General features: G+C 38.8%; 7 protein-coding genes across 13 annotated transcripts; 4 read left to right on the forward strand and 3 right to left on the reverse strand.

The window, feature by feature from the left end:
- The first annotated feature begins 1,194 nt into the window (after nucleotides 1-1,194).
- On the forward strand, nucleotides 1,195-4,133 carry LOC9330383 (zinc finger CCCH domain-containing protein 55). 4 transcript variants are annotated; one of them, XM_021015215.1, is made up of 9 exons: nucleotides 1,195-2,036; nucleotides 2,234-2,380; nucleotides 2,506-2,685; nucleotides 2,772-2,878; nucleotides 2,983-3,234; nucleotides 3,327-3,411; nucleotides 3,508-3,643; nucleotides 3,713-3,752; nucleotides 3,846-4,133. In XM_021015215.1, the coding sequence occupies exons 1-7, from the start codon at nucleotides 1,306-1,308 to the stop codon at nucleotides 3,635-3,637; spliced, it is 1,632 nt and encodes a 543-aa protein (XP_020870874.1). In that variant the 5' UTR covers nucleotides 1,195-1,305; the 3' UTR covers nucleotides 3,638-3,643; nucleotides 3,713-3,752; nucleotides 3,846-4,133. The 4 variants fall into 4 exon arrangements, with proteins under 4 accessions (XP_020870874.1, XP_020870875.1, XP_020870876.1 ...); XM_021015216.1 differs by having other exon boundaries at nucleotides 3,724-3,752; XM_021015217.1 differs by having other exon boundaries at nucleotides 3,728-3,752.
- A 220-nt stretch (nucleotides 4,134-4,353) lies between these two features.
- Nucleotides 4,354-8,137, forward strand: LOC9327706 (zinc finger CCCH domain-containing protein 55). 4 transcript variants are annotated; one of them, XM_021010803.1, is made up of 13 exons: nucleotides 4,354-4,978; nucleotides 5,190-5,294; nucleotides 5,501-5,611; nucleotides 5,818-5,943; nucleotides 6,044-6,223; nucleotides 6,385-6,510; nucleotides 6,595-6,774; nucleotides 6,868-6,974; nucleotides 7,070-7,276; nucleotides 7,362-7,425; nucleotides 7,504-7,635; nucleotides 7,712-7,755; nucleotides 7,866-8,137. In XM_021010803.1, exons 1-11 carry the CDS (start codon nucleotides 4,413-4,415, stop codon nucleotides 7,583-7,585), a joined length of 1,854 nt encoding a protein of 617 aa, XP_020866462.1. In that variant the 5' UTR covers nucleotides 4,354-4,412; the 3' UTR covers nucleotides 7,586-7,635; nucleotides 7,712-7,755; nucleotides 7,866-8,137. The 4 variants fall into 4 exon arrangements, with proteins under 4 accessions (XP_020866462.1, XP_020866463.1, XP_020866464.1 ...); XM_021010804.1 differs by having other exon boundaries at nucleotides 6,871-6,974; XM_021010805.1 differs by lacking the exon at nucleotides 5,190-5,294.
- Nucleotides 8,138-8,318: 181 nt separating this feature from the next.
- Nucleotides 8,319-10,954, forward strand: LOC110225077. The gene has a single exon (XM_021013779.1). It carries the CDS (start codon nucleotides 8,484-8,486, stop codon nucleotides 10,743-10,745), a length of 2,262 nt encoding a protein of 753 aa, XP_020869438.1. The 5' UTR covers nucleotides 8,319-8,483; the 3' UTR covers nucleotides 10,746-10,954.
- An 84-nt stretch (nucleotides 10,955-11,038) lies between these two features.
- On the forward strand, nucleotides 11,039-13,135 carry LOC110225078 (kelch repeat-containing protein At3g27220). Its single transcript, XM_021013781.1, has 6 exons — nucleotides 11,039-11,360; nucleotides 11,507-11,925; nucleotides 12,047-12,217; nucleotides 12,314-12,419; nucleotides 12,507-12,713; nucleotides 12,789-13,135. The coding sequence occupies exons 1-6, from the start codon at nucleotides 11,187-11,189 to the stop codon at nucleotides 12,957-12,959; spliced, it is 1,248 nt and encodes a 415-aa protein (XP_020869440.1). The 5' UTR covers nucleotides 11,039-11,186; the 3' UTR covers nucleotides 12,960-13,135.
- Nucleotides 13,032-15,133, reverse strand: LOC9327707 (F-box/kelch-repeat protein At1g51550). The gene is made up of 2 exons (XM_021013780.1): nucleotides 14,473-15,133; nucleotides 13,032-14,251 (listed from the first exon to the last, which is right to left on the reverse strand). The coding sequence occupies exons 1-2, from the start codon at nucleotides 14,900-14,902 to the stop codon at nucleotides 13,248-13,250; spliced, it is 1,434 nt and encodes a 477-aa protein (XP_020869439.1). The 5' UTR covers nucleotides 14,903-15,133; the 3' UTR covers nucleotides 13,032-13,247.
- A 183-nt stretch (nucleotides 15,134-15,316) lies between these two features.
- Nucleotides 15,317-17,722, reverse strand: LOC9330384. The gene is made up of 9 exons (XM_002894277.2): nucleotides 17,289-17,722; nucleotides 16,888-17,085; nucleotides 16,681-16,783; nucleotides 16,520-16,599; nucleotides 16,350-16,427; nucleotides 16,183-16,274; nucleotides 15,992-16,103; nucleotides 15,780-15,905; nucleotides 15,317-15,673 (listed from the first exon to the last, which is right to left on the reverse strand). The coding sequence occupies exons 1-9, from the start codon at nucleotides 17,556-17,558 to the stop codon at nucleotides 15,557-15,559; spliced, it is 1,176 nt and encodes a 391-aa protein (XP_002894323.1). The 5' UTR covers nucleotides 17,559-17,722; the 3' UTR covers nucleotides 15,317-15,556.
- Nucleotides 17,723-17,849: 127 nt separating this feature from the next.
- On the reverse strand, nucleotides 17,850-20,586 carry LOC9330385 (FT-interacting protein 1). The gene has a single exon (XM_021013778.1). It carries the CDS (start codon nucleotides 20,328-20,330, stop codon nucleotides 18,000-18,002), a length of 2,331 nt encoding a protein of 776 aa, XP_020869437.1. The 5' UTR covers nucleotides 20,331-20,586; the 3' UTR covers nucleotides 17,850-17,999.
- Nucleotides 20,587-24,218: the final 3,632 nt, after the last annotated feature.

A 24,218-nucleotide genomic window follows, 5' to 3' on the forward strand; every position in this document is an offset into this window, starting at 1 on the left:
CTCAACAAAACGACATCGTTTTGGTCATTTGAATCTATAAATTCAACAAAACGATGATGTTTGGTTAAGACAAAATAACACTAGTAAAAACAAAATGACACTTTGTTGTCACCGTGTTGAGTTTATGGACTCAAATGACCAAAACAACGTTATACTTTGTCATTATCGTGTAATTTAAGTGAGCGAAAACCAATAGTTGACTAATTTTGTTTAAATCAATGTAGTTTTACGCATAAATCCAATAGTTTGGATAGTTTATTTGAATTGTTTTAGGAATCAATTACAGGTTTGCCATTTTTTAAATGGTATTTGTGGATTTTGTCATTTTTTAATTATTTTGTGAATTTCGTCATTTTCGTGCTATAAAAATGTAATTTAACATGTGTTTTACCCGTTATATTTGAGTTTAGTCGGTTTCATTTGTTCTTATGGTTTAATATTAAGTATAAAGTACGGATTTTTTGGTAATAAAAAATCGTAAATACGTACGTTTTTAAGTATTAAAAATGGTAAATCCGTAAGATTTTAGTAAAAATGGCATTTTAAAAAGATTTTGATGAAAAATGGCAAAAATCAACAATAATCCCTTGTTTTAGAGTTGATGTTAAAAAAGACACTATAACTTTGATGAGGTATAGAAACACACTATACAATTTGTTTAAATTGAAATACATTATTTTTCCTAGCTAGCGGAAACATTATTATAAGGATCGAATCATAGAGGTATATTACGTATTTATTTTTCTGATAAACAAAAAATTTATATCGAACTAATTTGGTTCAGTGTATTTTCGACTAATTTATCCTAATAGTTTTTTTATTGGCAGATATAAATTGTTTTTGATAAGCTGAAGAAAAATCTCTAACCAATCAATCTAATAAACATGAAAAAAAATGAAAAAATTGAAAAGGTACTTTATCCAAGAAAAGGGGAATATAGTGTTGATACCTACTAAAATCTGTTAATACAATCTTTTTAAAATCTGTTAATGCCCCTAATTTACCAAAAACTCAGGCCAAAAAATGATTTCTTTCCACTCTAATCCCGCTCTTTACGAAACTTGAAAAACCTAATATCGATAACAGTTTCAAAGGACAATAAAACAAAAAAGTTCGATTTTTTTTTTAATTTTTTTAAAATTGATAAAATGCTTTTTACGGAGACAAAATCATACCAAAATTCTAAAAGAAACATACATTTATGATTTAACGCAAACCCAAAAAAGCCTAAGCCTTCGCCTTTTTCTCTTCGTCTTCTTCACCATCTTCTGGGGAAAAACAAAAAAACACAAAACTTTCCCGGCCATGGATCCCGGCGACCCAACTTCGATAATCTTTTCAAAGATCAGAACTTTAGAACCAGAGAACGCTTCCAAAGTCATTGGCTATTTTCTATTGCAAGACATGGAACAGAGAGATTTGATTCGAATTGCTTTTGGTCCTGACTCTCTCATTCAAACTTTCTGTCGTAAAGCTAAATCCGATTTAGGTCTTTCCTCCAACGGTTTCTCGTTAAACCCTAGTTCGAGACCCATCAATATCCATGGCCAGTCATTGTCTCAGTCTTCTCCCAGAAATGGGTTCTTAGAGTTATCGAGAAACCCTAGCAACCCTTTGTCTCCTTCGTTTACTTCGAACACACTCAGAGATAACCCTAACTTCAATTCTAGTCCCTTTCGTGAAAGTTCATCACTTTTTGCTTCTTCTTCCGGCGGCGATGAGCAGCAGCAACAACAATTCAGTAACAACTTTTTGTTCACAAAAGACGAGGATCCATTTGCCAATTTTCACAAGAGGAGTTTCTCGGCTAACGATGCTTGTCTTGAATCAGAGGAACCGGGGTTTGGAGGAGGGACCGGTTATCATCGGTTTCCACAAGGCGGTTTAGTTGATGATTTTGGTTCTTCTGCTGGCTTAGGTTCGCCGAGTGAGATGGATTACATGCTAGAGGAAATGATGAGGATGAAGTTAGCTCAGCAAAAGAGAATGGTTGCTGCTCAGTTCATGGCCGCTTGTAGCTCTCCAATGTTGCATAGGTAAGTTTGGGATTTTTGTTTGCTTTCTCTGTATATGTTCTGTTGATAAAGACTTAGACTTTACACAACAAGTGTAGTAGCATTTTTAGCTTGAGGCATTTTATTTTAGACTTTTGCATTGGTTTGTTTTCTTGGTTTTGTATCAAGTTTTGAGCTTTAGAGGTTTGGTTTTGCTTATGGGGATTGTTTCTTTGCAGACAAGGATCAGGACATTTTGGAGAAGAAGGTGGTTACTATTTTAGTCCAGGAAGGCATGAAAGAGAGGATTCAGTCTCTAAACAGATTTACTTGACATTTCCATCTGAAAGCTCCTTCACTGATGAAGACGTCTCAACTTATTTCAGGTAAATCATGTGTTGTGATAAAATCGGTTTATCTATGTAAGGAAGGCTCTGTTTAGTGTACATTTGGATTAGGGGGTAATGTTTCTTGTTTGTTTTGACACAGTCATGTTTTTTTTAATGTGTAGCACTTTTGGACCTGTGGAAGATGTGAGGATTCCATATCAGCAGCAACGGATGTTTGGGTTTGTCACTTTTGCCAAGGCTGAAACCGTGAGAACCATATTAGCTCGAGGAAATCCTCATTTCATCTGTGACTCACGTGTGCTCGTTAAACCATACAAGGAGAAAGGAAAAATCCTTCAAAAGTAATGCTTGATCCTTCTTTTTACTTTTTTCTCATGTTTTTTTCGTCTCTGGGGCGTTTTCTTATTATGGTTTGGAGAAACAATAGCAGGAGGCAGCAGCAGCAACTACACGAGCTGTTGGAGAGAGGGAACTATTCACCTTCTTCAAGTCCTTCTAGAATGGACTCAAGGGATCTATATGAATGTCGCTTAGGTTGGTTTCAATTTGTTAATGGGAAGACTTCGGAAAACCAAGTTGTTGTTTCTTTCTTACTGACATAGTAACTTCCTAACTCGTCATTCTCTTTTCGTTTCCAGGACCAAGGATGTTTTCAAACAAGACACAGGAGATGCTGCGAAGAAAAACCGAGCAAGCTGATTTACAACAAGCCATAGAAGTAGAACTCCAAAGAAGAAGGTTCTTGAATCTGCAATTGCCTGACATGGAGAATGAATCTATTCACCATCACCAGCGTAGTCCTTCTATTGGTTCTCCCTCTCATTTTCCGCCTCGATTCAATCATAGTCTTCTCTTTCAATCAGGAAACAACAACGAAGAAATCATGGAAGGTTGTTATTGTTGTTGTTGTGCTCTCCACGTTCAAACTTTCTTTTTCCTGGTGTTTATTCATTCTTTTCCTCTGTTGTTTTCATTTGGTCAGGAAATAGTGGAAGAGGTGAGAAAGATATGCAGCAAGTAGCAACCAGCAATGAAGAACGTGGCTACAGTAACGATTTCTACCAAGGGTAAATGAAGTGATAAGAATCAAGGCTTTTAAGTCTTCTTCTTACGGAAATAGGCTACTTTAGTTCTTACAGACAGTTTACTTATCATTTGTCTAGGCAAGAGACGAGTCTGGAGAATACTCTTCCTGATAGCTTGTTTGGTTCCCCAAAAAAATCCGGTGAAACCAACCAAACTGAGTCTGTTACCGAGCATAATAAGGAAGCATCATCGGATCAGTTAGCCTAGCCATGGGTATGTTCAAAATCCCTAGACATTTCACCTCTTAATAGTCATCAAGAACATTGACTCAAGATTTTTCAGGCTCACAATAGGCAGAGAGAAGCATGTGTATGAGTGAAAGGTAAGCAATTTCCACCATGTATCAACCTGACACTCCTTTTAAGCAATTTTCTAACTCTGCATTTCGTCTTTTTTGTTTGTTTGTTAATTGCAGAAAGGTGTAGAAGACTGATCAAAGAAGGAAGTAGAAGAGAAGAATTGTCTATATATAGAAAAAGCTAAGAGGTCTTAACATGGAACACAAAAGAGAAAGTTAACGAGAACAGTTTTAGGATTATATATCATCTACAATAATAGGATTTTACGACTAATCTCGACAACATATGAATACTCAGATCAACACAGTAACTGAAACTCACAAGTAGGTTTCTTTTTACCTTATCGGATCCAAGTCCTGGTTTTTGGACAAAGGTTGTATGAAATGCATGTGTTTCTTCTTAAAGCTCTCTTGAAAGGTTGATACTTAAAGTAAAGGTGCACATTTTTAATTGAAAAAGCCGAAATTTTGAAATAAACCGGATTGAACCATCCATATGCAATTCTCTTCGGTTTACTTTTGATCGGACCGGTTAAGCATGGTTAGATTAGTATCAATCTGGTTAAACCAGAATCTATTGTGTATTTAAGAGAACTGGAGAAGTTTAATTATTTTAGTTTCTTTCTAGTAATTCGTCTTCTTGATCATCTTCTGAGGAAAACAGAAAAAAACTTTCCGGCCACCATGGATCCCGGCGGTCCAACTGCGACTATCATTGAAAGGATCATAACTTTAGAACCAGAGAACGCTTTCAAAATCATTGGCTATTTTCTGTTGCAGGACATTGAAGACTGTGATTTGATTCAACTTGCTTTTGGCACTGACCAAGTCCTAAAAGATCTCTGTGAAAAAGCTAAATCCGTTTTGGGTATATTAAACCCTAATTTGAGGCCCTTCAATCCCCTTCACCAGTCATTGTCTCAGTCTTCCCCAAGAAATGAGTTCTTGGACTTCTCCAGAAACCCTAACCCTTTGTCTCCTTCGTTAACTTCGAATACATTCGGATATAACCCTGACTTTCGTCATGAAGGTTCGTCGCAACAACAACAACAACAATGGAGTAACCATTTTCCATTTGCCAATTTGCACCAGAGGAGTTTCTCGGCTAATGAACCCGGTTATCAGTTTCTACCAGGCGGTTTAGTTGATGGTTTTGGTTCTCCTGGTGGTTTAGGGTCGCCCAGTGAAAGGATATCTCCGAATCAGCAACAAAGAATGATTGCTGCTCATGGCTCACCAATGTCGAACATGTAAGATTTGGATTAATGTTTGCTTGATGCTTTCTCTTGATATGTTTGGTTACTGGTAACGAAAGATGGAGACTTTACAAAAGAAGTGTACTAGTATTGTAGCTTGAGGCCAGTTTGTTTAACTTGGTGTTGGTTTTTTCTGTTGTTTCTGTATCAAGAAGAAGTTTTGAGCTCTGGGGCTTGGTTTTGCTTATGGTGATTCTTCTTTTAGACAAGGATCAGGACAATTTGGAGTACAAGGACAATTTGGAGTACAAGGACAAAGAATGATTGCTCCTCAGTTCATGGGGGATTTTGGCTCTCCATTGTCGAACAGGTAAGATTGGGATTTTTGTTTGTTTTCTCTTGATATATGTTTGGTTACTAGTAGAGAAAGGCAGAGACTTTACGGATCAAATGTAGTAGCATCGTAGCTTGTGGCCAGTTTATTTAACTTGGTGTTTGTTTGTTCTGTTGTTTCTGTATCAAGAAGAAGTTTTTAGCTCTGGGGATTGGTTTTCTTTATGGTGATTCTTCTTTTAGACAAGGATCTGGACAATTTGGAGTAGAAGGTGGTTTTGGGTCGCCGAGTGAGCAAAAAAGAATGATCGCTCCTCTGTTCATGGGGGATTTTGGCTCTCCAATGTCGAACATGTAAGATTGGGATTTTTGGTTGCTTTCTCTTGATATATGTTTGGTTGCTAGTAGAGAAAGGCAGAGACGTTACGGAACAAATGTAGTAGCATTGTAGCTTGAGGCCAGTTTGTTTAACTTGGTGTTTGTTTGTTCTGTTGTTTCTGTATCAAGAAGAAGTTTTTAGCTCTGGGGCTTGGTTTTGTTTATGGTGATTCTTCTTTTAGACAAGGATCAGGACAATTTGGAGTACAAGGAAGGGAGGAAAGAAGATATTCAGTCTCTAATCAGCTTTACTTGACATTTCAACCTGAAAGCTCCTTCACTAATGTAGACGTCAAAACTTATTTCAGGTAAAACATTTATACATATGTGTTGTGACATCTCTGTTGTTATCTATGTGTGGAAGGCTCTGTTGTTTGTTTTAACAGTCATGGTTTTTTGAATGTGTAGCAATTTTGGACCTGTGGTAGACGTAAGTTTTCCATATCAGGAGCAACGGACGTTTGGATTTGTCACTTTCGCTAATGCTGAAACCGTGACAACCATATTGGCTGGAGTGCGCCTTCATATCATCGGTGGTTCACGTGTGACTGTTAAACCATGCAAGCAGAAAGAAACAATCCCTCAAAAGTATGCTTGATCCCTCTTTACGGAACAAATGTAGTAGCATTGTAGCTTGAGGCCAGTTTTTTTTTTTTTAACTTTGGTGTTGGATTTTTCTGTTGTTTCTGTATCAAGAAGAAGTTTTGAGCTCTGGGGCTTGGTTTTGCTTATGGTGATTCTTCTTTTAGACAAGGATCAGGACAATTTGGAGTACAAGGAAGGCAGGGAAAAAGATATCCAGCCTCTCATCAGCTTTACTTGACATTTCCACCTGAAAGCTCCTTCACTGATGAAGACGTCTCAACTTATTTCGGGTAAAACATTTTATATATATGTGTTATCTATGTGAGGAAGGCTCTGTTGTTTGTATTGACAGTCATGGTTTTTTTAATGTGTAGCAATTTTGGACCTGTGGTAGACGTAAGGATTCCAAATCAGGAGCGACGGATGTTTGGGTTTGTCACTTTCGCTAATGCTGAAACCGTGACAACCGTATTGGCTCAAGGAAACTCTCATCTTATCGGTGAATCAGCTGTGATCGTTAAACCATACCAGCAGAAAGAAACAATCCCTCAAGAGTAATGCTTGATCCCTCTTTTGACTTTTTCTTAGTTTTTTTTCCTTACGTCTCTTGGGGTTCGGTTTCTGATTAGAGTTTGGTGAAACAATAGCAGCGGGCAGCAGCAGCAACTGAACCAGCTGTTGGAGAGAGAGAACCTTTTACATCATCCACGTCTTTCGGGAATGGACCCAAGGGATCAAGATGAAAGTCGCTTTGGTTAGTTTCAATTTGTTAAAAGAGACTTCAGAAAACCGAGTGGTTGTTTCTTTCTTACTGACATAGTAACTCCCTCATTCTCTTTTCGTTACCAGGACCAATGATGTTTAGAAACCCGACACAGGAGATGCGGCAAAGGAGAAATGTGCAAGCTGATTTACAACAAGCCATAGAAGTAGAAGACCAAAGAAGAAGGTTATTGAATCTGAAATTGCCTGACATGGAGAATAAATCTATTCACCATCACCAGCGTAGTCCTTCTATCGCTTCTCCCGCTCATTTCCCATCTCAAGTCAGGGAAGGTTGTTGTTGTGCTCTCTACGTTCAAGCTTTCTTTTTCTTGGTGTTTATTCATTCTTTTTTCTTCTCTTGTTTTCCTTTGGTCAGGCGATAGTGGTATAGGTGAGAAAGATCTTGAGCAAGTAGCAACCAGCAACGAAGAACATCAAGGGTAAAATGAGTGATAACTGATAAGAATCACTATAGGCCACTTTAGTTCTAACAGACAGTTTATTTATCATTTGTCTAGGCAAGAGAGGAGTCTGGAGAATACTCTTCCTGATAGTTCGTTTGGTTCCTCAAATAAATCCGGCCAAACAAGCCGAGTCTAATACCGAGGAGATTAAGAAGTACTCTCATCAGATCCATCAGCCTAGTATGAGTATGTTCAAAAACTCCCTAAATCAGTTTTTATATCTCATAAAAGTCATCAACAACATTAACCCATAAATTTTCAGGCTCACTATAAGCAGAAAGAAACAAGTGTGTATATAAGTGAAAGGTGAGCAATTTCGACCATGAAAATAACCTAAAACTCCTTTTAGAAAATAGTTATTTTTTTGTATTCTAATTCCATTTTTGTTTTTTGTTTGTTACATCTTTGATTTGCAGAAAAGAAGTAGAAGAAGAAATTGTCTATACATAGAAAAAGCAAAGAGAACAGTTATAGGATTTTACTGCTAATCTCGACAACATATGAATACTTAGACCAATACAGTAGCTGAAACTCATAAGTAGGTTTCCTTGTGGTAAATCCTTTTTACCTTATCGGATCCAAGTCCTGGTTTTTTTTGGACTAAGGCTGTATAAAATGCATTTCTTTTTTCCTTGGTGCTCTCTTGTAGACAAAGGGTACGCAAAAAGTGTCTGAAAGGTTGAAACTTTGAGTAAATGTGCACTTATTAACCTAATTTGATGATCGTAAATTGATCTGCAATAAAGTTTTTACACTGAAGAAAGATACTGAACTAAAACAGAGCTGAATATAGTCCAACTGAACCAAGTTATATTACTAGTTTCTTTCTAGTTACCATATAAGGTAGTTGTTCCATTCCAGGCGACAGGCGCCACTATCTCTCTCTTCTGTATCTGCAACATAGTTTTGTGATTTGACATTTCAAATTTCAATTGTTAAGAAAAGAAATAAAGAACAAAACTTGTCCAATTTATCTTATATATCTCGAAAGAAAAACAAAAAGCTTTCCTTTTTGCTTTCATCTTCTTCTCCTAATGATGGATTCAAGTAAAGAGAGTAGCTTGATTGAAATCCGTTTTCTAAAACCCTATGTAACCTCCATTGATGGTGCTGTAGCTGAGCTTCCTCATCACCGTCTCTGTGTTTCTTCATCAGACCTAAAGGAGTCGTTTTCTAGGATTTCTTTCAATGGGTTTTGGTTTGCACGCCTCAATTTCAAATCATGGGCTAAAAAAATGGAAGCTTTGCACGAACCCACTTGGAGAAAAGCTGGGATTTTTGAGGCAATCAAGGCATCGATATACAAAATCCCTATAAATCAGTCTTTGATTGTAGCTCTTGTTGAGAAATGGTGTCCTGAAACCAAATCTTTCGTTTTCCCTTGGGGTGAAGCAACAATAACGCTTGAGGATGTAGTGGTTCTTCTAGGGTTTTCTGTTTTGGGTTCTCCTGTTTTTGCTCCTTTAGAAAGCTCAGAGATGAGAGATTCCGTAGAGAAACTGGAGAAAGCTAGATTTGAGAATAGAGGCAAGGATGGGCAATTGAGACAAAGATTATGGATTTCGAGCTTCTTGGGTAGAGGTGATCAAATGGAGCATGAAGCTTTTCTTGCATTGTGGCTTTCACAATTCGTTTTTCCGGATATGTCTCGTCGTTCTATTTCGAAGAAATTTCTCCCTATCGCTGTTCGTTTAGCTAGAGGCGAGAGGATTGCTCTTGCTCCTGCCGTTCTATCAAGACTATACAGAGATTTGGGTCAAATTCAAGCTTTTGCTAGAGAAAAATCCACTCAAAATGTTACTCTGAAATCACTGTTTAAGTTAGTCCAAGTTTGGACATGGGAGAGATTCAAGAGTACCAGTCCAAAAGCTAGAGTGATACCGAAAGAGGAACCTAGAATAGCTCGGTGGCACTCACAAACATCTGAGAATGTGAGATTGAATCTTGATGATTTTGATTGGCGTCCTTACACTAAACCTTTAAAGAATTGGAACCCTCCTCGGTTTTACCCTGAAGAAGCTATGTGGATCACTGTTGATGACAATCTTGATGATGAATTCGTTTCGTTTACTCGATGCATGAGAGTTTCTCAGCTTGTTGGGATTGGTATTGTGGAGGATTACTATCCGAATCGAGTGGCAATGCAGTTCGGGCTGGCTCAAGATCTTCCTGGTTTGGTTACTGATCATAGCACCTTCACAGAAAAAGAGGCATGGGATGATTACAATAAGTCTCTTGATGGTTTAAAGCTATACATACCTTCTCGTATCGCTACGACTTCTGTTACTGAAAGATATCAAGCTTGGTGGTTGAAATCTATTTCAAAGTTTCTGGATTTTTCAGAATCAACTGAAACTTTTAATGCAAGTAATACAGTTGATCATTATGATGATGCTGATGATGAACTACTGCCTTTGGGTCAAGTGCTTCGGAAGTATGGAGAGAGCTTTCTTAAGAAACTCGAAAGATGTAGGACGCGTAGGCTAGCGAAAAATCAGCTATTCGAGATAAATAAAGACAAGATTGGTGATGGTGCTGCATCCGCTTCTACAGAATTACCACTTAGTCAGTTGTTTAAAAAGGACTTGATGAAGAGAACAAGTGGGCAGTTGAGAAACAAGGGACGCAAGCGAGCTCGTGAGGATGATGAAAGGTCTATGGATAACAAAGATGATGAAGAAGATTATAACATTACAATTGCTCAAATGATCAAATCTATACGGAATGATGAAAGTGGAAGCAAAGCAAAGAAGAGTAGTATGGTTCAAAGACCATCTAATGAAAACAACTCTTCAGATCCTCTTGTTGATTCTAATGGAGGTATAATTGACATTGCCGTGTCACCGCCAAAGACAAGGCAAACATGTGATGGTAAGCTTCATGTAGATAGAAGCAAGAAAGAAGAGTGTTTAGTCCATGAAGATAGAGAAAAGCAGAGAAGCAATGAGAACAACTCTTCAGATCCTCTTGTTGATTCTAATGGAGGTATAATTGACATTGCCGTGTCATCTTCAAAGACAAGGCAAACATGTGGTGGTAAGCTTCATGTAGATAGAAGCAAGAAAGAAGAGTGTTTAGTCCATGAAGATAGAGAAAAGCAGAGAAGCAATGAGAGTTTGTGCAGTGAAGCTGAGAAAGAAGAAGATATTGATGAAAGATTGAAACAGAGAAAGCTTGCAATAGAAGAGATAGCATTGAAGCTGGAGACACGTGCTATGAAGGTTGAGAAGAGTTTAGCAATGATTAGACAATGGAAAACCAGAGGCAACCAGACCAATTATGGAGTTTCTGCTTAACTAATTGTGTCTGCCTTAACTATCTAATCTGAACTTTTGAAGAGGATCTCTCAAGGAAACAAAACACAACAATGTCACAACTAGTAATCTTTGTATGATGTGTAGAACTTATCAGACGCAACGCAAAGCTCATGATGTTGTGTAGAAATGTGTTGAATCGGTTCGATTTTGGATTATTAAATATTTGTTGGTTTGGTTTGGGTGGACCACTATTAATTTATGGTTTGGTTCGATTTAATTTATTTGGTTTTTATTGGTTTCTCTGACGGTGAAGCCGTGAAGCAGTATCTCGGTCTCGGAGATCAAGATCCGACAATCTTCTGTGCTTGAATTCTTCATCAAGCTCGTCTGAAAAACACCAAAACGTTTCAAATTTATTTGAAATTCGTGAAACCCTAAAAAGGGTTATGTCAAGGTAGAAGAGACAGAACAAAGATAGATATGGTAAGGAAGCACAAGTACGGGAAGGTAGTGTTGGTTTCTTGCGTCGCGCTTCTAGCTACCGGACTCATTGCCGACTTTCTCTGGGCTACTTCTCATCGATTCTCCTCCGCCGCAATCTCCGCCGGATTATCTCTACCTTCTTCCCTTACCACCGTAATCGTTCCCGACCAGGTGAAAACTCCGTTCTTTGTGTTCTGTTGTTGATATAATTAGATCTCAACATCTGAATTTAGCTTCAAAATATGATTTTTACTTCAATGTTATACCTAGTTTCAATATGCTTGAGTGTTGAAGTTGCTCTATTTTACTGGTTTTAGGAGAAAGATACAAAGAAGAAGAAGGAGAGTGTGAAGGAAAGAAAACTATCAAACACATTTCAAGATTTGCCTGCTCCTCAATTGAAATGGGAGAAGATGACAGCTTCACCTGTACCTCGTCTTGACGGAGCTGCAATTCAGATTCGGGATCTTCTTTATGTATTTGCTGGATATGGAACCATTGATCTTGTCCATTCTCATGTGGATATCTACAATTTCACTGATAACTCGTGGGGAGGAAGATTCGATATGCCTAAAGAGATGGCGCATTCTCATTTAGGGATGGTAACGGATGGGCGATATATTTATATCGTTACTGGTCAGTTTGGTCCACAATGCAGAGGTCCTACAGCTAAAACATTTGTGCTTGATACCGATACAAATACATGGAAGGACTTTGTTCCTTTACCAGTTCCTAGGTATTGTCAAACAAGTAGATACAAATTCGGAAACGCCAGTTGACTTGTTCATGTTTTGGATTATAGTATGCTCTGTGTTTCTCTTTCGATGATGGTCAATGTTGACAAGTTTATCATTCAGGTATGCACCGGCTACTCAGCTTTGGAGAGGAAGACTTCATGTGATGGGTGGAAGCAAGGAGAATCGATTTACACCAGGACTTGAACATTGGAGCATCGCAGTGAAAGATGGCAAACCTTTAGAAAATGAGTGGAGAAGTGAAATCCCGATCCCTCGCGGAGGACCTCACAGGTTTTTCTTTTACAATGACATTTTGACAAAGTATTGTTGATAAAACATTCGATGAAATTAAAATCTTAAAGCATCGTATTCTGTGTGCCATTGTAGGGCATGTGTAGTTGTTGATGACCGACTTTTTGTAATTGGTGGTCAAGAAGGTGATTTCATGGCTAAACCTGGATCTCCCATCTTCAAATGCTCACGTCGTATGGAGGTATTGGATTAATGCCTTAGAGAAGCAAATCAAGCTTTTGTTCTGTTAATTAAGTTCTATAACATGAGTTCTTAAACTTTGGTTCAGGTCGTATTCAGTGATGTCTACATGTTGGATGAGGAAATGAAATGGAAAGTTATGCCGCCAATGCCAAAACCGGATTCCCATATTGAATTTGCTTGGAAAGTCGTTAATAACTCCATTGTAATTGTTGGAGGCACAACAGAGAAGCATCCTGAAACCAAAAAGATGGTTCTCGTTGGTGAAATCTTCCAGTTCAACTTAAATACACTGGTAAAATCCTAAAGCCTTCTTGCTCAAACCTGTCCAAGATTCGTGTTTTGCTAATGATTTTGCCTTCTTCTACAGAAATGGTATGTGATTGGGAAATTACCATATCGTGTGAAAACAACGCTGGTTGGGTATTGGGATGGACATTTGTACTTCACCTCAGGGCAAAGAGACAAAGGTCCAGATGATCCCGCCCCAAGGAAAGTCATCGCAGAGATGTGGAGAACCAAATTGATACTCAACCCATGAGGCAAGCAAATTTGTTTTTGATAGAATGTCATTGTGTAGTGCTAAAATTCACAAAATTCTACATTCTGAGTCTAATTCAAACAAGTCCTTACATTACATATTTACATCCACTATCATGGAAATTTGTATATTGTATACTGAATCAGAATCTATAAGAAAGTTCCTAATTCAACACATATCTGTGTATTCCTCTGTAATCAGAGAATTGGTCATGATGGGTTCCATTTCTGGTTTCTCGATATGGTTTTACACAAAACTGCTAATTTACAAAAGAAGGAACCACCACTATTACATGCCTTTTCCAGTTCTTTGTTGATGGTCTAGGTCAGAGAAGCCAAGAACAAGCTCCACCATGAAAAGCTCTCCGTCAAACCTTAGACCAGACGATGCTGCAGGCTGAAGAAGACCATCAACCATTCCGCCAAACACATATACAAATCTCCCTGAACAATCAACACAGGCACGGTGAAAGGACCGACTTTTTGGTCCATATGAGATTCGATCAAGCTTTTTCCACACTGATGACCCATTTAAGCTAAGCCCTTGAGGTTTCAAACCTGAAGAAGGAATGGTTTTAACATCCAACACCCAGAAATCATCTTTCCTGTGCCTATAAGAATCTTCACCTCCATAAATCAAGATTCGACCTCCCAATACAAGAGTCGCCGAGTGACCAACCCGAGGCAACGATGCGTGTTCAGGAACATCCTGGAAATTGTAGAATATCTGTATCCATTTTTCTTCACACTGTTCTTGAATATCCAAGATCCAGACATCATCAAGCACATCATATCCTAATCCTCTGCCTCCAAATAGAACCACTTGGTTTTCTCTAATGCAGGTCAAAGTATGTCCTGAGCGCGGTGGCGGTGATTGTTGAGACTCCACCATGTGCCATGTCCCCGATGTGAAATCTTCAGAAAGTTCTAGAATCCATGTATCTCCAAGCCTGACTCCATTCAGCCCGATTCCTCCATGGACAACCATCTTCTTCTCTGCAATACAGCATGCAGAATGAGCACCACGAGGAGGAGGACAAGGCCGCTGCAAAGACCCAACATTGAGGAGTTTCCAAGCGAGTCCCTCGTGGCAAAAGACTTGACCGATCCATGTATCATTTAACCGCTCTCCACGGTCATTTATACCTCCAAATAAGAGTAGATACTCTCCTATAACAATGCAGGTGTGTCCGAATCTCCCACTCGGAGTCCCTGATTCAACTTTCTTCCATTTCAATATGCTTTGATTGCTCTTATCAACATATGATGTCCATGTATCATCAAGATGGCGTCCTGAAAATCAACAAAGCAATATACACAAAGATCTCAAAGTTGAATGAGGCAATTCCCTAGTAATCCAACTATAGCCAAAAAAAAAAAAATGGTCGTGTGCTTGACACACTCATCAAACAAATGAAAAGTAACCGAAAACTCGAGTCGATCACATCGAAAAATCAATCTGATTTCAACAAATTAAGAATAGAGAAGATAATTCAGCTTAAGCAAAAGCTAACCTCCTTGACAACCACCACCGAAGAGAACAAGATGATCATTAACAAAGTTGAGAGAATGAGAAGCTCTAGGGATCGGAAACGAAGAAGATTCCTCATCATCATCATCTGGGTCTGAGATCTTGTGACAGCAAACAGAATCCATCTTATAAACTCGCTGAAACATCAACATCCATGAAAACCCATCTCGTAAAGATGACAACTTCAAAGCATCCACAGAAGTTGGTCCCCATTCTCGTTCACACAGAGCTTCCCAGAGACTATCGGAGCAAGCTAGAGACTTGTATCTCTTACAGGTCATTGAGAAAGAGAGGATTGAATCTACGGGAAGAAGAAGCAAGATGGTTAAGAGATGGTCATCGGGTAAGTTGATTATAGGACTCGACTGAGAAGTAGACGGCGGAGATGAGTTTCTGGTTGATTCCGCCGCCATGAGAGGAAATCGGAGAAGGATTTGATTCTTGGTGAGAAGAAATTATTGGGAATGATGATTGTTGTCTCGTCACTGTCTCGTTCGTTACTATACGGTAAAAAATAAAAATCCTTCCTTTTTTGTTTTTTTCTTTGCGACTTCGGGTAAAAATTGCCCACACAAAATTTGAAACCTTTCTAAACTTCGGAAATGACCCGATATTTTTGTGAATCTCCTTTTTCGACCACTGTATTTCAATAATTTGCACTATTCTCACCTGTCACACGCCCCGATATTTATGAGAACTTTTGTTTCGAGCCTTATATTCTAATAAATTGCATCTTTCTCCTAGTGTTTCACAAATCACAAAACTTATCAAAATTTCGAAAACGCCCCCAATTTTTTTAGTATCTCGTTTTCTCCCAGTGTCACAAATTTCAAACTTGTTTAGAAACTTTGTAATCGCCGCAATATTTATGAGAGACTCTGTTTCTAGCCCTACATTTCAATAACTGCACTTCTTCTCCTGATGATATTTTTTTTCCATTATTTTATTGCATACTTCTTATCACAGTCTAGATTCCATTTAATCAACGAGAAAGCTTAATTGAGATTGCACGGTGCTATCTTCGACAGAGATTTGTGTCATTTCCACAAATCCATGAAAACTTTGGGTCATTTCTGCAAATTGTGCAACTTGCCCTTCTCTATCACTTTCCACAGTGCAGATTTGGCTTCTTCTAAAGTCTCAACACCATGACTTTCCTCAAAGGCTAGCCTTTGTATGTTAAACTGCACAAATCACAAATTGAATACACACAAAACGAACTCAGAGAAAGATTCTGTTGTATAGTCATTGTAGAAATCATGTTCTTAATTTGTTATATATGTTTATTACCTGAGCACCTTGACGAACTCTTATATCAATCCCTTTGCTATCTATAGAAATGATAGCAGCATCGTCGACCTCGGCTTCACTAGACAATAACTCTCTAAGTGGCTTTGAGAAGATGGCATTGAGTTCCTATCATAATTTAGAATGAAATTAAAACTCTACTTTAAATCAGTGAGCAGGCACAATCATTTGAAGGGTTTAAGAAAAAAACTCACCTTTAGATTTTGCTCACCTCCATCAACAGCTATCTTATCTGGCTGAAGAGCCTCATACTCATTGACGTTGATCCAGGCGACAGTGCCAAAACCTCCAATGAAATATATATCACTGAAAACAAATCGAGATTGCTATTATTTTCCGATTAGTAAACTATAGAATGGCTAAAATTGAATAAGAACACAAAAACCATATGTTCTGCATTCTAAAATAGTGAAAGTTTCCCCATTGTTGGGAAGGTCCTTGGTGATGCTTCAACATATACTGCTTATAGGCCCATTCCTAGAAATCCAGAACAAGAGAAATCATGAACCAGAAACAGAAATAAGGGTGTTGAACAGGTCATGTATTACTCACTTGCTGATCTTCTGGCAATGGGTAGACATCGCCGAATAATGTTACTCTTGCATTCGATAAGCAACTCCATCCGGGTATCTGAAAATACCAAATCCGCAGTCAGAGAACACAAAAAAGGGAATAAACACCAATATGTTTGTATAGTTTAAGCATGATTGATAATGTTGTACCTGAACAACGAGGGTGCATCTAGGTTCAGCTAAGATATTCCGAGTGTGAATAGCCAACGGTGAAAATGAAAATATTGGGTCTAGAAACACAAAGAAGTAGAAACCGCCGTCAAACACATAAACTAACCATACAAAGAGACAAAATCAAGGGAAAGACTTACGCCCCATCGGATCAGGTGCAAAATCTACCAAAGAGCCAAACGGATAGCCTTCTCTACGATGGTGCATTTTAGACATCACTGTGCATAGATGAGCAAACCTGGCCTTGAAACCATAAACAGCAACACCAAGAACCAAAATATTTCAGAAACTTAACATCTTTCCTCATCAAGAACGTAAAAGTGAACAAATGGAAATGATTTTTTTACCTGCTCCATCAAGTTCCTAACAGCTAAAGCCGGTCGAGGTAAACCATGAGCAGAGGTTGCGCTTTGAACACCACCAGAAATCGGAGTTCTAAAGAGCCCAGCCCGAGTTCCTCCACCATGAGGAACCGCAAGAGATGTCTCTACATCGATTATATTATCACTATCCTTTTCACCACTTAGATTACTTTCAAACTTTTCCTTCACAGACACAAAAAGACCCAAATCAATCTTATGCACAAGTTTAAGTTTTGCATCAATCAAGAGCTCAATATTTCACAACATTTTGCATACAACACCATAAACCTAGTGTCTTTAACTGAAACCCACATACAATCAGACAAGAACACAATCCTATTATTCAAATTTACAGGTCTTAAAAGCAACTTAACAACCTCATTTACCTGAGACAAAGAGAAAATATCCGCAGGTAACAAACCAAACCCATTCTTATCTTCGTTTTCACTTGATGCCTCCTCGTCGTGAAACAGAGCATGTACACGAAGAAGCCCATGATTCGATCCCTCCCTGAGCCTCAGTTTAATAATTCGCTTGGCTGACGAATTGCAGAGCCAACAAGAAGACGAAGATAGAGCAGGTGGATTCGTGTTGAAGAAAGCCTTCGTCTTTGGTAAATTGGAAACGTTTAGTGAAGTAAAGATAGCAGCTTCCATGGTAGAGAAACACGATCGCTTGAATAATCTCAACTTTCTTTTTAAAACCAAAAAAAAATCCCAACTTTATTAGATTCCCCTGCAAAAATTGTCTGAATGATTAACAGGCTTGAACATTTTGTTTTTCGGTTTGGTTTTGAGAAATTTGGGTACATTAAACCGAAATTAATTTGGTTTGGTTCGGTTTACTGAAACTTTGGTTCATCATCGTCTACCTCATGGGCATGGCATCTACTTGTTTCTTCGAGTCGATCGCTGCGAAGCTAGAAACCAAACATAAACTTATCTTACAACTTTCAAAACAAAGTTTTAATAAGGACTTAATAATGTCAAACAGAAGAAAACATAATCATCCAACATCACAAAGAAGAAGATAGAGACTTAAATGATAACAAACTAAAACAGAGGAGTCTTTCTTGAAATGGATAAATCTTAAGTAACTCAGAGCATGCAATCAGTTCTTGCTGGAAGTCTCCTGAAGAAGTTAAGAGGAACTGATGGGAGCTTGTATCTGAGCCTCGGGTGTCTAAGCACATACAAGCCAATAAGAAAAGCCACAACCTGAAAGGGAGTTACATACAAAACCACTGCAGCTATCAGACAGAACAAGACGAATAGAGCAGTGGCACGAGGGTCACGCCAACTTAGCAACGACTGGAATCTCTCTCCTTGAGTTGCAAGATCACCAACAACTGTTTGAATCCTACCAGCAATGCTTCTGAGTCTGTCATATCTCATCCTGACGATGTCTGATGGTCGGGAAGTAGGAAAAGTGTCGAACTCTTCGTCGAGCTCATCAGGGTGTGCTGAGTCTGCGTGTGAGAGACGTGTGTCCATGTGAGGAGGATGTCTCGGCCTCCAACGATAGTACCAAACTCCAATCAAGAAAAGGTAGAGGAAAATGGTGGGTAAGATGAGCTCGGGATAGATAACAAGGATAATGAACAGAATGTGGATTAAGACCGTTGTTATCGGATTTTTCCATACGCAGATCTGTTCAAACCATTTCCCTACCGCAATTATCCCACTCAAAACTCCCATTATCCTGAAGAAATTCGCCTTGCTTCTACGCATACTCCACATGTGAGATCCCACATCAAGCATATACTCAACAACTTCTTTCCTCAAAGGCGGCTCTGCACGTGTTAGCCTTGTCGACACAATCTGAGTCGCTTGATGCCTCAAGTTATCAAGCTGGCTAACCGTGAGAGGATGGAGGTAGTGCATCTTCGGTAAGAGAGGCAAAGAATACATATACATCATGTTGAGCAATGAAGAGCAAGTAAACCTTACAGCTAAGTGAATCTCTCCCATTTTCTTGACTCCATTAGGATGTAGCACCAAAAGAGGATATGAATGTGTGTAGACTCGATCAGCCTCGAGAGTAGAAAGCCTTATCCTCACCTTCCCAATTCTTGAATCTTTTCCTCCTCCGTTGTTTTTGTCACCACCGTGTAGATGGCAGTTATCGAACACACCAACAGTAACAACAGTACACGGATCAAAAACTTCCCAAGTATATTGCTCGTTCCATCTTGGGGTAAAGCTGTCAATGATTGTCCGAGTTCTGATCCATTTCTGCCCATACTTTGCCACACAATACGCATCCGTAGTTCCCCTACCACCTTCTTTAGCTTTCATAGGCATTAAACCCGTCGCATTTAAGACTCCAAGCTCAAGCACACCGATGTTAGGCTTCCATAGTTGCTTTGCAGTTGGTCTAAGGTCACTACTGTAATGTGTAGATTCATCAAGCACATGATAACCTCCTTCCAAACAGATCCTCATGTGAATCTTGCTGGCGAATTTGATCTCTTTCTTCTCTCCTCCTTCCATTATAACATGCTTCTCGAGGTTAAACCACCTGCTGTTCACCGGTCTATAGTCAAACCTTTTGTCCAAATACTGCAACGGAACCGCGCATCTCCCCAAGACTTCATCTTTATTCGGTGCAACTCTATCTTCCACACTTAGAATCAAAGGCTCCTCAAACGGCTCAGCTACAACAAACATCAAATCCTCATTCCACATCGGATTAATACTCCTGCTTTGTGACACTCTAGTCCTCAATGCCTGATTTCCCATTATCACTTTCACAAAAACTTCAGGATATCTCCCTTTATCGCTCGGTATCAAATCCTGAGCTTCAATCACATTAACCCTAAGATACCAAAGCTTAGGAGACAGATAAACCTTAGACCTGATGTTAGCTAAAGCGTCAGTTCCACTAACAGTTGCAGCATCAGAGTGCCAAGCTTCAGGAAAAGCTTCATCAGCTTGAGTACCAAACCAAACAGCTAACATAAGCTCTCCTTTAACTTTCTGGCCTTTCCCATCTTCTAATCTATACCATTGTGGAGCTAAAGGACTATCAGGTGGAACTCTCTTAGGTATCTCATTCAAATCAAACACAACACGACCAATCAAATCATCTTTAACTAAATCTTTATCCTTGACAGTAGCTTCAAGATAAGAAGCTTGTACCCTATCTTTCGAAAAGGCGAAAACTTGGTTCCACTCAGGATTAGATTTCTTCTCAAAATGTCTAGTGGTTCCTCTGTAGTTACCAAGCTTAACTTCAACGTAAGGATCACAACTACCAGTTAAGTCTTTACCTGGTAAATCTTTAGCCTTTACGACACGAACATAGAGATACTGCATTTGCTCGACGAGGTCATATGTGGTCGTGAGCTTATCTCCGGTGACTTTGCCTCCACCGAGATGAGGTTTAGTCTCCTTTAAGGAGAAATCTTCAGGAGGTGGTCTCTGCATCTTTGAAACTAGTAAAGTTTGGATTTTTTTCAGTGAGTGGGTTTCAAAACAGTAGATCTATAAGTTAGATCTTCAAAACAAACAACCCCAGAAAAAGATGAACACCAAAAATCTCAGAATCTGCTAAACATAAAACACTCAAAAAAAGAAAGAAGTGAAAAGAAAAAAACTTTCTTTCTTCTTCTTCCTCGTAAAATCAGAAGATAAGCATTGAGAGATTTTTAGAAAGAGAGAGAGAGAAAGAGAGAAAAGTAAAAACACATTGAAGTAGAGTGACAGAGAGAAAGGCGAAGGTTTTCTTGTCTTCTTCTTCATTTTGCATTCTTTCTTTTTTTTTTCAATTTTTTTGTTTTTGGTTTTAAAATTCAAAATGATTTTATTAGTTGGCAGAAAAAAAACCAATAATGAGTTTAAATGAAAAACATTTTCTTCATAACATCATGATATTTGATTTGAAAAGGACTACACAATAGGACATTTTATTTTCTTTGTCTCTCTTTTTTTTTTTTTATGGAATACTCAAAACTCAAATTGAATCTTCTTAAATAGTATAGGAGAGTGAAAACGGATGGTAACGTCATCATCTTAAATAGTATAGTTCGTCTTCGCCATCATCTTCGATCAAATTGAATCGTTCCGGTGATAGATCGACGATGGCTGTGATTTCTGATGCGGCTAAATTGAATTTTGTTGGTTTAGGTCTACCTTCCCTGCAGCCGCCACCGTCAGAAGAAGCCCTTGCTAGCTCCGATTTTGATCGGAGATTTCTGGACCATATCTAGCATCATTTCTCTTTCATCTGGAAGAAGTCACATCCGCTACCACTCCTCCACCGTTTTTCGCCACTAAATTGGAAATTCGTTCTTTGCTCAAAAAAAAAAAAAAATTTGGAAACTCGTTTACTTTGGCTGCCGCACTTTTTTGCTCTCGGAGTTCCGTCGGAGATCTACTCGAAGCTTCAAGGCATGCAACAATCATTTAAGTCACTTGAATAGATAAAGAGATGAAATCGTGGAGTTGTCGATCACTCTGCGACATATCTAGAAGACTAGAATCATGATTAGAGTTAGGGTCTGGCCAAGAGATGGTGAGAGAGGTAGAAAGAAGGAGATGAGAGGTGTGTGTGTTTTAGTAGGGGCAAATTAATACAGAAAATATTGAGAATATCATCATCTTTTTTTTGTTTGGTGTTAGTTTCCTAATTATTAATTTTTTTTTGGTTATAGAGTCATATTTTCCATGTAAATATCATATATATGAAGAAGAAGCATTACAAACGAGTATTACCTAAAGAAAGATAGCCGAGGCAAACTAAAATAAAACAAGGCGACAATATGTAAAAGAAAAACAATGCAAGCTAACGGATCCAAATAAGCATTAGGTCTCGCCAACGCTTCCTACGCTGTCTTGAAATGATGATGTTACGCAATTCCCGGTCAAGCATCCTGAAGATAAGGAGAGGGGGAAGCCGCTTGGCATTGAAGAGCACATTGTTCCGTTGACGCCAAACATTGTAGATAAGAGCTTGAGTCGCAACCTTGCGGAGCAAAGAAGGAGCAGCAGCTGAGGACTGTCTTGTCCATGAGAGGAGCTCAAGCCAAGAGCTGAATAATCTCTGCCGAGGGCAAAGACGATTGAAAACCAATTCCCAAAGCTGAGAGGAGAAATCACAAACGAGGAAGAGATGATCCCTAGTTTCTGTTTCAATAGTGCAAAAGTAGCAGTCGGAAGAAGAAATCTGACCCCAAGAAGCAATTCGCTGCCTTGTGGGCAATCTGTTAAGGTGGCAGACCCACATGGTGCTTAGGCACTGCACCCTTGAACCAAACAGAGTTAGTCCACTCTTTTCAGAATCTCTTGGTCTAAGAACATCCCAAGTTTTGGCAGTGGAGAAGCCTTGGCAAACCTAATCACCCACGCACCAAGAGTAAGAGTCATCCAAAGAAACATCAAATGGGACAGTTAAAGTATTCAAATGGTCGAAAATGGTCTGAGCTGCAGAAGATCTAGAAAGAGGAAGTCTCCAACCAGCGGCAGAATAAGCATCAGCAACTCTTACGTTTAACGGGATCCGAAGTGGCCTAGAGCCATAGTCACCAATAAACTTTATCAGCGGCCCAAGAGAAGTCCAATTGTCGTGCCAAAAGAAGGCTCTGTTCCCATTACCCACATTGCATCTAAAAAAAGATTCAGCCAAAGGCCTTAGACTGAGAAGAGTTCTCCAAGTCCAAGGGTCGCTAGGGGAAATATCAACATTCCAGAAAAATGTGCTTCTGAGATGATGGTGGTGGTGCCAATCCGCCCATAGGGAGCCTTTATGATCAAATAACAACCAAATGAGGCGCAGACAAAGAGTCTTATTCCATTCTGAGAACCTTCTTAAACTAAGACCACCTTCGCTCTTGGGTAAACAAAGCGCATTCCAGGAAACCTTAGCCCCTTTTCCTTCTTCAATAATCCTAGACCACAAAAATCTTGAGCACAGCCCTTCAATCTTTTTGATGCAATCTTTAGGGAGGAGAAAAGTAGACAACCAGAAGTTTACAAGACCAAAGATAACCGAAGCGATAAGCTGAACCCTACCAGCGAAAGATAAACATTTAAATGCCCAAGATTTAAACTTTCTGGTTATTTTCTCTAAAAGAGGCTTGTACCAACTTGATTGCTCGAGTAATTAACTCGATAAACTTAACCGTTAGGCAATATATTCGAGGTCGATCCACAAGGACCAAAGATACTCTAAAGATTTCCAAGACTCGTTCTTAGCTAAAGCGGAAAGGTTGTTTGTTTGGTTTTCAGATTGTAAAATAAAAATGCTAATAAATAAAACGATTGAACTTCAAGATTTAAAGACATTGGGCATTAGGGTATTTCAGAGATCAATAAACAAAGGAAACATGAAACAAGGAATTCAACAATTAAGAACCGTTCTTGAACATGAACACATTTAGACAAATTCTCTTTCAAGACATTAATCACTAAATTTGACTATTCGATTACTAAACTTTCGCATGCAATTTCCTAATCAAATTCGCATTACCAAACAAGTTCATTTAGTTCACAATGCGTCCTAACGTCAACTTTCGTTGGCTAGAAATACATTGCTCAATTCACATTCTTTCAGGCATTCTATCGAACACTTTTGATGCATAGAAAAACCTAGGTTCTACAACAGGGTGATCAATCCTATTCTAGCATTAAGAACATGTGAATCAAAGAACCTAAAGAATGAAATTCCTAATAACAATCAATTCATTAATCCATTGAATCTCCTAATTAGAACCCTAAAACCCAATTAAAAAACTACTCACACATAACAACAGAAACAAGACAAATAGATTGAAAGGAAAGCATAATTGAATTGATAAATAAGAATAAGGGTTTAGAAATCTTCTCCAAAGTGTCAAAGAGGATGAATCTCTAGAATCCCAAAAAGCTTACAAAGAGAAGTCTCAAAAGTTGCAGAGAAAAGAACGTCAAAAAGAAAATTAGGTCTCTGGGGTTTTTATACCCAAGTACAAAAAAAGGAAGACAAAACCCGGTTTAGGAAAACCGTCTCGGGACGTCGAGGCTCGGATCGATCGATCCCATGGGTGGATCGATCGATCCAGATATGCTAAATCAATTGGTCTTGGACGGATGATGCTGGATGGATCGATCCCAGGGGGGATCGATCGATCCCGAAGCTCCTGGAGTCAAGCTCTGCACCTGCTTCAAATGCTCGCCAGATTGACCTGTCTTCACTAATTTGGGTATAACTCTTGAATGCACCGTTAGATTTCCTTCAAACCACTTGGAATATCAATATAACATCTTCATCTAGTTTGTGTCAAAAATTCAGAAAGATCTAACTGTGGTAAGTCTTCCATCTGAGGCCAAACGTTTGAT

Source organism: Arabidopsis lyrata, assembly GCF_000004255.2.
Source record: "Arabidopsis lyrata subsp. lyrata unplaced genomic scaffold ARALYscaffold_1, whole genome shotgun sequence".
Classification (NCBI taxonomy): domain Eukaryota; kingdom Viridiplantae; phylum Streptophyta; class Magnoliopsida; order Brassicales; family Brassicaceae; genus Arabidopsis; species Arabidopsis lyrata.

Excerpts from the sequence above, each read along its gene's own strand:
- LOC9330383 (XM_021015215.1), top strand. The coding sequence starts at position 1,306 with ATGGATCCCGGCGACCCAACTTCGATAATCTTTTCAAAGATCAGAACT. Across the intron at positions 2,879-2,982 it reads TCTATATGAATGTCGCTTAG|GACCAAGGATGTTTTCAAAC; the intron begins GTTGGTTTCAAT and ends TTTCGTTTCCAG. Across the intron at positions 3,412-3,507 it reads AGTAACGATTTCTACCAAGG|GCAAGAGACGAGTCTGGAGA; the intron begins GTAAATGAAGTG and ends TCATTTGTCTAG.
- LOC9327706 (XM_021010803.1), top strand. The coding sequence starts at position 4,413 with ATGGATCCCGGCGGTCCAACTGCGACTATCATTGAAAGGATCATAACT. Across the intron at positions 6,511-6,594 it reads GACGTCTCAACTTATTTCGG|CAATTTTGGACCTGTGGTAG; the intron begins GTAAAACATTTT and ends TTTAATGTGTAG. Across the intron at positions 6,975-7,069 it reads TCAAGATGAAAGTCGCTTTG|GACCAATGATGTTTAGAAAC; the intron begins GTTAGTTTCAAT and ends TTTCGTTACCAG.
- LOC110225077 (XM_021013779.1), top strand. The coding sequence starts at position 8,484 with ATGATGGATTCAAGTAAAGAGAGTAGCTTGATTGAAATCCGTTTTCTA.
- LOC110225078 (XM_021013781.1), top strand. The coding sequence starts at position 11,187 with ATGGTAAGGAAGCACAAGTACGGGAAGGTAGTGTTGGTTTCTTGCGTC. Across the intron at positions 11,926-12,046 it reads GTTCCTTTACCAGTTCCTAG|GTATGCACCGGCTACTCAGC; the intron begins GTATTGTCAAAC and ends TTTATCATTCAG. Across the intron at positions 12,218-12,313 it reads CCTCGCGGAGGACCTCACAG|GGCATGTGTAGTTGTTGATG; the intron begins GTTTTTCTTTTA and ends GTGCCATTGTAG.
- LOC9327707 (XM_021013780.1), bottom strand. The coding sequence starts at position 14,902 with ATGGCGGCGGAATCAACCAGAAACTCATCTCCGCCGTCTACTTCTCAG. Across the intron at positions 14,252-14,472 it reads CGGTGGTGGTTGTCAAGGAG|GACGCCATCTTGATGATACA; the intron begins GTTAGCTTTTGC and ends GTTGATTTTCAG.
- LOC9330384 (XM_002894277.2), bottom strand. The coding sequence starts at position 17,558 with ATGGAAGCTGCTATCTTTACTTCACTAAACGTTTCCAATTTACCAAAG. Across the intron at positions 17,086-17,288 it reads ATATTTTCTCTTTGTCTCAG|GAAAAGTTTGAAAGTAATCT; the intron begins GTAAATGAGGTT and ends GTGTCTGTGAAG. Across the intron at positions 15,674-15,779 it reads GAGTTCGTCAAGGTGCTCAG|TTTAACATACAAAGGCTAGC; the intron begins GTAATAAACATA and ends TGATTTGTGCAG.
- LOC9330385 (XM_021013778.1), bottom strand. The coding sequence starts at position 20,330 with ATGCAGAGACCACCTCCTGAAGATTTCTCCTTAAAGGAGACTAAACCT.